The sequence below is a fragment of the Parasteatoda tepidariorum genome, chromosome 1 (assembly GCF_043381705.1).
Source record: "Parasteatoda tepidariorum isolate YZ-2023 chromosome 1, CAS_Ptep_4.0, whole genome shotgun sequence".
Taxonomy (NCBI): domain Eukaryota; kingdom Metazoa; phylum Arthropoda; class Arachnida; order Araneae; family Theridiidae; genus Parasteatoda; species Parasteatoda tepidariorum.
Genome location: NC_092204.1, coordinates 54536332 through 54546937, shown reverse-complemented (window position 1 = coordinate 54546937; position 10606 = coordinate 54536332). Strand labels below are relative to the sequence as shown.

Here is a 10606-nt window from a genome sequence, read left to right as displayed (position 1 = left end):
GCAACTTGTTACAGTGGTCAGTCAAGATTTCTAGGAAGCTCATATTCAACTAAAGATGCTCCTTTTTTTGGTATTGAAAAGAGATCCAAAAGCTATTGTGTGTTATGTTTTGAGATGAAATGTATGTGTATTGAACATGCTACATAAAGTTTTTCTAGCGTAAATGCACAAACCAGAGCCAGTCTTTTATTATGTAGAAAGAGATGCATACAGATGAATTGTAAATAACATAAAATTACACAAAATGAAACTAAAACTGAATGATGAATTTACAGTTAATATACAGATTCGATAAATAAAGTATTTCATATGGAGATCCATTACTATTGGGTCTGAATTATTTGAGGTGCTTCGACTTCCACTTTATAATAGAGCTGTTTGGCTGTGAGCCAACTGTATGAGTTATCAAAGTAAAGTACATCTGAAAGTAAAATTGAAATTAATTTATCTGGTATGATAAATTAAGAACATATTTAATGTACCTATGAAACATGAGATTTTAGAGCCAGTGGAAAATAAATTTTGTTTTAAAATCCTGTCAATTTAACTTTTAACCAATTACTGAAATTAACTTCGAGAATTTAATCAATTTTGGTAATTATTTTTTTTTTTTAGATATTTGGAGAAATAGTTTTTTTCGTCATTAAAGTCTAAATTTTTTTAATCAAAACCAAGATTTATGTAGTGATGAAAATCGTCTTTACATTAATAATATTCTTTAGATTTGTTTGAAAATGTTCAAAGAAATTTAAATATCATTCACAAAAATTGATTTAAAAGCAGTGAAGAAAGTTTTTGAAAAAATCTAAATAAAAAACCTTTATAACCTAAACCTAAAATAAAAACCTTTATAACCTAAAATAAAAACCTTTATCCTGCAATAAATGTCTCATTAATACTTAAGACTTTTCTTATAGTTGATAATTATTATTTTCTAAAACAATTTTTATAGTTAGTTTGCATATGAAACATCAATGGGATAAATAAAAATTTCCACTGTTGACAGTGATGCTAGAATTTCCAAGACTTATTTTATTTGTGTTGTCCTACAGATCCAATTAAAGATTTTTTTTAAAAAAAGCAGTAAATTATTGAAATAAGAACTATCTTTAAGTTTTGACCTGTCTAGGAAAAAAAATTTAAAAAAATAATCATGGAAATTTTAACCTATAATTTTAGGAAGCTGAACAGTTATTCCATTCAAACAAAAGTGTTAAAGACAATTACTAAAACCAATGCTGGAGTAAAGGAAGTAAAAGGCAATTAGAGTTTTTAAAAAAGAAAAAAAAATTATGATGTGGGAAAATACTTACATGTTCCAGTTTTCTTGCAGAGGTATTCATTTTCCTCCGGTATCAGTTGGCAATCTACGTTTTCAACTGGTAAAAGCTCTTCTAAGGATTTATCGGTCTTTCTGTAAAACAGTCCAAATTTAATATTACATTCTTTGGTTCTGAAAGCCCATTTTAGGATTGAGCCTTTGGATTCTATGTCAACAGGAACTTGCAAACTGGATCTCTGTTGCACAACTGCAGATTTCATATCAGGGTCTGGACCTCCACGATTGTTATTCTCCTTCATGTAGTATATGGTATCAATTTTAGAATCCCAGTTGACCTACAGAAAGTAATGGAACAGCTGTGAGAAACTTTTTGTGTTTATAATGTTGGGGAAAAACTTCTAATATGAGACTCTTTTAAAAAAATTATGGTGTTCATTGTTTTATGTAATGCAGATGTGACTTAAATCATTAGGGATCGCCTAAAGTTGCAAATCTCAAAAATAGGAAATATTAACAAATCTAGAAGATGTCCTAGTATAAAGTACAATAACGTCAACTGAGAAAAAATATTGTTTTTCATTGTTGCACTTTTATATAAATATTGTTTTTTACATCTTTAACAGGGTGCGTAGCGTTTTTAAAAAGTACTTATTTTTGATTTACGTCTTTTGAAAGCCCTTAAAGGTGCTTTTTTTATTTGACGTTTATAAAAAGTGCTTAATTTTTTATCTTTTAAGAAGAGATTTTTTCTTTGCCGTATCGATTATCGTTCTAAATCACAAAAAATTCATAATTATGTAAAAATTTTGAATTTTAGTGATTTTATGTTTATAAATAAAGAACTTTTAATTTTTGTTACTGCACAGATCCTATAGTTATGATTTTTTTGGGGGAAGTGATTAAAAATATTTTTTGAGTGCTTAAAATGTGCTTATTTTTTGATGAAAAATCTGGCACCCTGTTTAACCTCCTCCCCCGATAACAGTTTAAAAAATTAAGATTCTTGTCTTGTCTGACAAATTTCAAAACAAAAAAAATTTCGTAATTAAATAAATAATGCACATGCTTATTGAACAAGGAATTAAAGATAACAGTATAAGACTTAGCTGATGTTAAAGTATAGGTTATTTTTTCATTGAAGAAAAAAAGAAACTTACCAAGGTTGTACATTTAGGATTTCCGTCTGGATCAGTACGGTTTCCTCCCAAGAAAGCTGGGACCAAATCCTTATCCACGATTTTCCACAACTCATCTTGCCATTCATCTGCAAAATAATAACACTCAATATATTGAAAAACAACACATTTTTCACATGTTATGCTATTTAAGATTTATATTAAAATCATTGTGCATTTTTAATTTTAAAAAGTTTTCGATTCAAGTTTTCTTTTTTGAAAAAATTTAAATGCACTGTGCAATACAGATATTACGTTTACGGATAATTTAAGATTTTAAAAAACCGGCCGAGTGGTTAGCGTGCCTGACTGCCGAGTCGCGGGTTCGAATCCTGCTCAGGGCATGGATGTTTCTTTCTCTCTGTTTTATGTCTTTTTCTCCTTTGTGTGTGAATGCGACCCGCCCTATAAACGGGTTGTGTGACGTGGGCGACGCTGCTCCACCTCCGTGGCTTCGCCACCGGTGCCCACTGGGTAACGAGAAGAGAGTAGCAGTTCTGGCATTCCTGCAGCCAATGGGACAACCCCTAAGTGCCCGCCATTATAAAAAATAAAAAAAAAGATTTTAAAAAAAGTCTCAAGTTAAAGTTTTCAATAACTAACTCAAGAAATTAAATGAATGTATTTTTTCAGGCATTGCTTACAACACTGCTTAATGGTCAAACTTGGATTTTCGTTTTTTTATTTTCTTTTCTTAAGGAAGATATTAAAGAATAATTTCTTAGTTAATATTTGTTTCTTCTGGTTCAGAGCTTTAATTTTAAAAACTTCATAGTTACATTTATCAGTTACAACGAGAGCTATGTTGAGAGAAGTATAAATATACCTGTTTTGTAGATTTTTATTTTGCTCAATGTGACGGCGTTTAAGAAAGGCTTGAATATATTGAAAATCCAACTGAAGTAGGACGGAACTGAAAGATAAAGATAACTAAATCAGAATACTACAACTTTGCTTAAAAACTGTCTAATAATGAATTACATTAGAATACAAATAATTACATTTTCTAATTCTAATAAAAATTAAAAAGTTCATAGTAATATGAAGAAATAAGGTCAGGAATATAGTTATTAGTAGGTACCGAAATTACTAATGACTTTTTTTTGGTGAGGAGGGGGGCGCAGGACCTTAATTTTTTTTTTTTAGTCGCCTTTCAGAATTTATAGTACTTGCTCAAAAGCATTTTAAAAAAAGTAATAAAATATTTTCTACGCTGGCAAGCAAACTAAATTTTTTGTTGGAACTAACCCGCATTTGCGTTACATGGGGAAGAAAACCTTCCACTGTTAGTCTGACGGCAAGGGGACTCTAACCCATGATCCGTCTACCACTGAGGATATTTTTTGTCAGCACTGTGGTCGGGGCAAGCAGGATGCGGAATTCGTATCGACCAACCATCGCTGGGGTTCGAACCCGGGTCACCTCATTTAAGGCAAACGCTCTATCCCCTAAGTCAGTGTTTCCCAAACTTATGACTTTTGTGTACCGTTTCTAAATTTTTCGTAACGCTGTGTCCCATTAATAAAAAATAAATGTATTTTTTACTATGAAAATATTACACAAAAGTTAAAAATCACAAATGGCTGTTGACACAACTAACTGTTAACTCTGCAAAAAATAGCCTATAGAAAAATACGTAATCGTACATTTTCATGACTAGCTTTATTTTTAAATAAAATTTTTGAAATTTTCGTTTGTTGCAAGATATTTTGCATAAGAGAGCGTACCCCCGCTAAACAGTTCCCGTACTTCTGGGGGTACGCGTACCACACTTTGGGAAACACTGCCCTAAGTCAATCACGGCTCAACATTTATGTATTATATATTTTTATTTGATGACCATTGTTGAACAGCCGGCCCAATTCTGTGTTGACAGACTACCGATTCAACTCCGTATCCTTGTAATTTTGATCCTAATCCAGAAGACAAGGGAGCTCCTGGATCAGTACCCCCAGAGGTATTGGTTTGTTATGGGAACTTGGAGGACTTTGTGACCCGACGAATTTAACGTGCATCGGTCATCATTTACTACACATTACAGTCTTTGGCCGATGGAGATTGAACCCACTACCTCTTGGACATGGGTCCAGTGCCCTTTTAACCATGCTATCCCGGACCCAACATTTATATATAAAACTAATCATTTGTATTGTTTGAATAGCCTGGTTGTTAGGGCATTGGGCCCATGTCGAAGAGGTCGTGTGTTCGAACCCTGCTGGCCGAAGTAAATAGTGACTGTAGTAAATCTGTTGGGTCACGAAGTCCTCCAAGTTCCCATAACAAATCAATACTTCTGGGGGCACTGATCGTTCTCTGTTTCAGATCAAAATTACGATCTGTGGATGTAGGAATGTGTTTGCCTTTTAAAACGGGCTGTGACGTGAATGTGTGGCTGAAATTATATTCTTGACTATAGTTGGCGCTACTGAAAAGCAAGAAACGCACCCTCTTCCTTAAAATTCGCTTGGTTTCACCAAGCAGACTTGCTAAGATTGACAGGTGGCATTAGAAACAACAACATGCTATATATGGTTCTGGTATTTCCACCAGATAGCAACAAAATCCACAGAAAAATCTTATTGCTGACATAACGTTTCTAAACAAAAGCACATATCATTAAACTGTACCGAACCCTTCGTGCATACTATCAGCTTATAGAAGCAAGTTTCCTGTAACAAAATGTATAAATTGAATGACAACCATGAAGATTAATATCTGAAATATTTCTAACTCACCATTAATAAGATAGGCGGCTTTTAAAGTTTCAGGATAGTTATCCTGGTACATAGTTATCAGTTGAATGCCAGCATTTATAACTGAAAAATAGTATATATATTTCAATTAATTATTGACTAACTTTATTCTATTTACTACAACGTCAGTTAATTTATTTCTATTGTACCTGATTTATCATTAAATTGCTTCAGGGAGAAACCACTGAAGTCTAGAATGAATGTAGATTTTTCTTCGAATATTCCAACACTCTAAAAAAAAGAATAAATTTTTAAACATTTTTATAAAATAGTTCATGAAATATCGGAACAATAAAAAATAGACTTAATAAAATTTACACATGAGCTTTAATCTTAGTGGCTATGCTCTCTTTGTCATTCGGTAATATGGATGAGCATTATATCATGAATCATTTTAAAGCATAGTAAAGCATTCCCGCTACAACCCTTTCTGAGCCAGGAGGTCATGGAGGTAAAGATTTCACCATTTCATGATCAACGGCATAATTGTAGCAACGTGGTCAGCAATGCGCATATGCCCCCACAGACAAGCTTGTACCCATTGATCTGAAGCTGGGTGGGCTTCTAGCCGAGACAGGGGATTGAACCCCAGTTCTTCACAATGACATTTCAGTGTCTTAACCACTGAGCTATCACGGTTCGATATTGTTTTTACATCTCCATAAAAAATATTTTAGGGGAAAAAAAGGATTCTCACGATGCATATTGAATATCATGTTTTGCGATTAAAATCTAGGATACGACAATTCGATAATGTCGTTATTATCGACAACGATAAACACTGAATACGTGACTGTTGAATGTCCCGAACTCATAATTACGGTAAATTGTGTAATTTAATGGCTTCCGGACATATTTTAATTATTACTACAATTCTTGAAATTCATTTATATCTTAGATATTGCAGCATTAACTTAATAAATTTAATGTTTTATTATTAATATTAAAACATTACACATGAGCTTAAATCTTAATGGTTTTGTCCTCTGTTTCTTTGTAATTCGGTAGTGTATGTGGGCGATGTTTCGTGAATTATTAATGTTATTTATGTACCTAACAAAATTCAACAACTTCATAAAGAACTACTAAATTCAATACATAATGAAATTCGATAACATTTCGAACATCTTTCAAAAATAGTTAAATTGAAATCAAAGCTGCGGGCAACAGCTAGATGGTAAAAAAAATTGGTTAATATATTGTTTAAAACTAATTAAGTTGTTAGGATTGGAAGAGGGATTGAAGAATTAGAATATTTAAGTACAATTTTGCTGTGCGTTTGGCTTGGTTACCATATAAGTGAATACGTTGTACAACATAATTTTGAAAGGTAACCAAGCTGGTCGCCAAAGTACAGAACTTCTTAAACCACAATTAAGTATACTGAGATATAATTTAGATTACTGAACTGAATAATTTGCAGTATAATAAAATAATTATTGTTTTGAATTACACATACGATACATGAAAGTCGTAAATATTGTAAAAAATATGAATAATTTTAAATCCTAGTTAACACGTTTTGTACTACTTTTTCTTTTTTTTATCCACATTTCGTCTAAATAGGGTTTTGTACCTGGACTATTAAAGATGAACTTGAACTTATTTTTAGAAGCAAAGATCAATAGTTTTCGAGTTTTAATAATAAATAAAGGCCAAAATTCCTGATGTCATTAAGCCAGAATTTGTAAAAAGAGACCAAACAAGCCATTGATGTTACTTATTTCAGCTTTATCAGATTTAATACTTCTTAACTTTTTTACACTTATTAACGTTTAAATTCTTTTTTAAGGTAAATAACTGAAGCAAACATATTTCTAAATATTTTAGTGAGAAATTATATGAGAACTTAGTCATGAGCTCGACGATTCAGCTACTTCTGGTTAATCCATCAATGTTCTACAGCAGTGTTAGTGTTCCCCAACCACCGGTACCGGTTCGTGGATCAAATGGTACTGGGCCGCTGAGCCTGAACATTCATTCTCCCAGTTTGTGCACGACTTTGCTTTTAAAAGAATTCGAGAGCTACTTCCCAAAAACAAAAGATCCACAAACTGGTAAGGAGTAAATCTGCGACCCATTTGTCAAAAAAATCAGGCGAATCTAGCATGTCTGTGCATGAAGAAGATCAACTGGAGATTACAAATGACGGCGTCCTTAAAACTACGTTCGACACAACAACTCTGCCGGTATTCTGGATTAATTTCATGGCAGAATACCCCAAGATTGCCACCACAGAACTTAAATCCCTATTGTCATTTCCAACAACCTATCTGTGTGAAGCGTGGTTTTCTGGAGTAACAGCAACCGAAACAAAGCAACGGAATAAACTGGACATAATCAACACACTTCAGGTGTCATTGTCTCATTGCAAAGAAACAAGCTCAGGGTTCTCATTGATTTAACGTTCTTGTAAGTTAAAATGTTAAATCACTTTATATTTATTTTTTGATGTAACTGTATTTTATTTTGAAGGCATAAATACAATTAAATTTAAATTAATAAATCAAAATAATCTAAAATATGAACAATCAACGCCCCCCCCCCACCAACGGGCTGCGGTAAAATGTATAGTCGTTTTCATTATCAAATCCATTTCGAAGGTAGTTTTTCTCAGCATCCATCATAAGTTGAGATAATATTATATTAATTGGTCAATTTTCATTCATTAAATAAAGTAGTTAATACAATATACTATTTTTTTTAATTTTTCGTAATCCACAGTTTATTGGCATTGCGCTTAAAAGCTTTATAAATTTTTCAATTTTTTTAAATTAAACAAAATTTTCGGTTAAAATTTTTTAGTTGATTTTAAGTCATATGATATTAATATTCTAAATATTGAAAAAGTGTTTGTTGGTTTTAAATTATTTATTTTACCTTTTTTCTTTCATGCATCATCTTTAAGTCATTCTCTAAGAAATAAATTAGAATTTTCATCAGATCTATTACGGGAAGAGAGTGTACGTAACCTAAAAAACAATAAAATCAATAAAAAACAGAAACAAGCAATTAAATACCTATTTCTCAAATATCTCAAGAAATATTTCAGAAAAATATGCAGAGAGTAACAAAAATCTCAATCATTACTAATATAAATATCTTTCAATATTTGCGAAACAAAAACTACTTAATTTGATTTCCAGACATATAAGAAAAAGTTCCATTCTAATCAATCATAAACAAATATATACGCCATGTTTCCTGATGCGTTAATAAATTAATGTTTACCTTTATAATCCAGGATTCCAACCATAAATAGACGGACAGCACTGTTTTCGTTATCAAAACCTAGGTACTGGGAAATAGGATACTTTTTATACACCTGTCAAGAGAAATTGTAGAATGAATACATGTTACATTAATATTTATAACTCATTGTATTCAACTATTATTTTATAAATATTTTTCCTGTTAAATGTTGTTTTGATTTTTTAGAAGATTCTTTAGAATACGAGTTCTAGAAACAAACGTTAAAAACATCTGGAAAACGAAATAACATACCCAAAGCATTTAAAAATAATTAAATTCTTTTCAAATACGAAATTAAATTTTATTACTTTTTATTAAAACGTTTTTTTAAAAAAAACTAGTTTTTTTTTAAAAATTGTATTTACTATTGTTTTAAATAAATTTATACATGCTGTTTGTTATCTGATTAAATATCTCATTAAAAATATATTTTGGGTAAAAACAAATAGTATTGCACTCTAAAAAAAATGCATAGCTTAATGTTCATTTACCATAAAATTTTACTTGCAAGGCTGAGTCTTAAGCTGTAACGTACAGTTACATAAATTTACGTTAATAGTGTACGACTGAAGCACACTAGAGTGTTTTTAGGGGCTGAGTCCGTTTATGCATGCAGGATATTCAAATATACAGGCAAGCTGTTTTGTTTTTCAGTCAAATACCTTTAGAGAACGCTTTATATTTTATGTTAAAATCATAATTCGTAGTGGGTTCCGCCTGCTGATTTAAATACAACCAAAGGGCAAAAATAGCAATAATTTTAGCGACTCCTCAAAAAAAAAAAAAACACTTAGATTACACGTCACAGAAATAATTAAAACTATTAAACACTATTTACGACATAATATATTAGAGAATCTTGATTTCAGTTGTGATTTGAAATCCATGAGTTAACGCATAACTTTGATATTCTTTAGTTTTCCGCCATTTTGTTTTTCAGCACTGATCATTGCAGATAGTAATTTTAAACGAAATTCAATAAGGTTACCTGCGCAGTAATACGTCTCAATGTGTCTGTGAATGTATTGCTATTATTATGAACATTTAAATCACAATTTGTAATCTCAAAAATTCAGGCAATTGTCGTCTAAAAGACATTGTTTGATCGAAATAGGTAAACAAAATTGCGTTAAGAGTTTTTATTCACTCAGTGTTATTCACATATTATTCAATGTTTTCATTTACATATACTTAATTCTCATATTAAAGTCTTTTTAATCATACACAGATGGTTTTCATTCATAAAATATTTAGATTATTTAGTTCGAATAACTTAAGAATTCTACGATGGACTTACGTCAGGAAATTCATATGCAGGGGTGAGAATGGTGTCAGCTCCAATCTTCTTGCGAAATTTGTGACTCTGTGGAAATCAAGTTTTAAAACGGATTAGCTGGTGTTGTTTTAACTGAAAAAATATGTGACTGTATTTTTTGTTTCAAACTGATTAATATTTGAAAATAATTAATGCTGCTAAAAACTAATTTGATTGAGTTAGTACTAATTTGATGCAAAATTTTTTCGACTGTTATTAAATAAAATATTAAAAAATAATAAATATTTACTAAAATTTATTTTTTGCCTGGATTTATCTTTGGACAAACGAATTTTATAATTGTGCGCAGAAAATCTTCAATTACCAGATTGCGGCTACCCCCTATATTTCTGGGGTCAGAATCCGAATCCGTCATTCAGAGGAAGTACGTTTTCTTGTCTGATTTCGTAATTTAAAATATCGTCTGCACTAATTAATTAGCATATTCGAGGTCACCCATTCGAACTATTTTGATTGGCTCCTAAAACGTCACCCACTCATTAGATCGAAAGTTATTAAGGTAGTCCGTTTTTTTTTTTCTTCCTACGCACTGTACAATAAATAAAAAATAAAGGTTGCTCCTTAGATGTTATGAATGTGTTTTATGGTGACATCAGGGTACTTATCCTTTTCTGAGTGTGGTAAAAACGTATTACTATGCGGTTAAAACCTATAACAGACACTTATATCGGTACAATAGGTTCTCATTACAACGACTATAACGATAGTACTAGTAGTATATAATACCAAATTTAGTCGAAGTCGAGTTTTTGGCCATAGATGGTGCCACTGGAAAACAAGGAAAGCACCCCTCTGCCTTAAAATAGGC

At 31.4% G+C, this 10606-nt stretch overlaps 1 protein-coding gene across 5 annotated transcripts in view; it reads right to left on the bottom strand.

The window, feature by feature from the left end:
• Nucleotides 1-160: 160 nt before the first annotated feature.
• The window catches only part of LOC107443450 (SEC14-like protein 2), a 58396-nt gene continuing 47950 nt past the window's right edge, over nucleotides 161-10606 (bottom strand). For all 5 annotated transcript variants that reach the window (XM_016057306.3, XM_043040812.2, XM_016057307.3 and 2 more), the window contains exons 5-13: nucleotides 9760-9825; nucleotides 8442-8535; nucleotides 8091-8182; nucleotides 5360-5441; nucleotides 5193-5273; nucleotides 3284-3370; nucleotides 2440-2546; nucleotides 1314-1617; nucleotides 161-421 (exon numbers count right to left, since the gene is read on the bottom strand). In XM_016057306.3, the coding sequence (XP_015912792.1) occupies nucleotides 324-421; nucleotides 1314-1617; nucleotides 2440-2546; nucleotides 3284-3370; nucleotides 5193-5273; nucleotides 5360-5441; nucleotides 8091-8182; nucleotides 8442-8535; nucleotides 9760-9825 (1011 nt within the window). In that variant the 3' untranslated portion in view covers nucleotides 161-323. The remainder of the gene's footprint in view (nucleotides 422-1313; nucleotides 1618-2439; nucleotides 2547-3283; nucleotides 3371-5192; nucleotides 5274-5359; nucleotides 5442-8090; nucleotides 8183-8441; nucleotides 8536-9759; nucleotides 9826-10606) is intronic.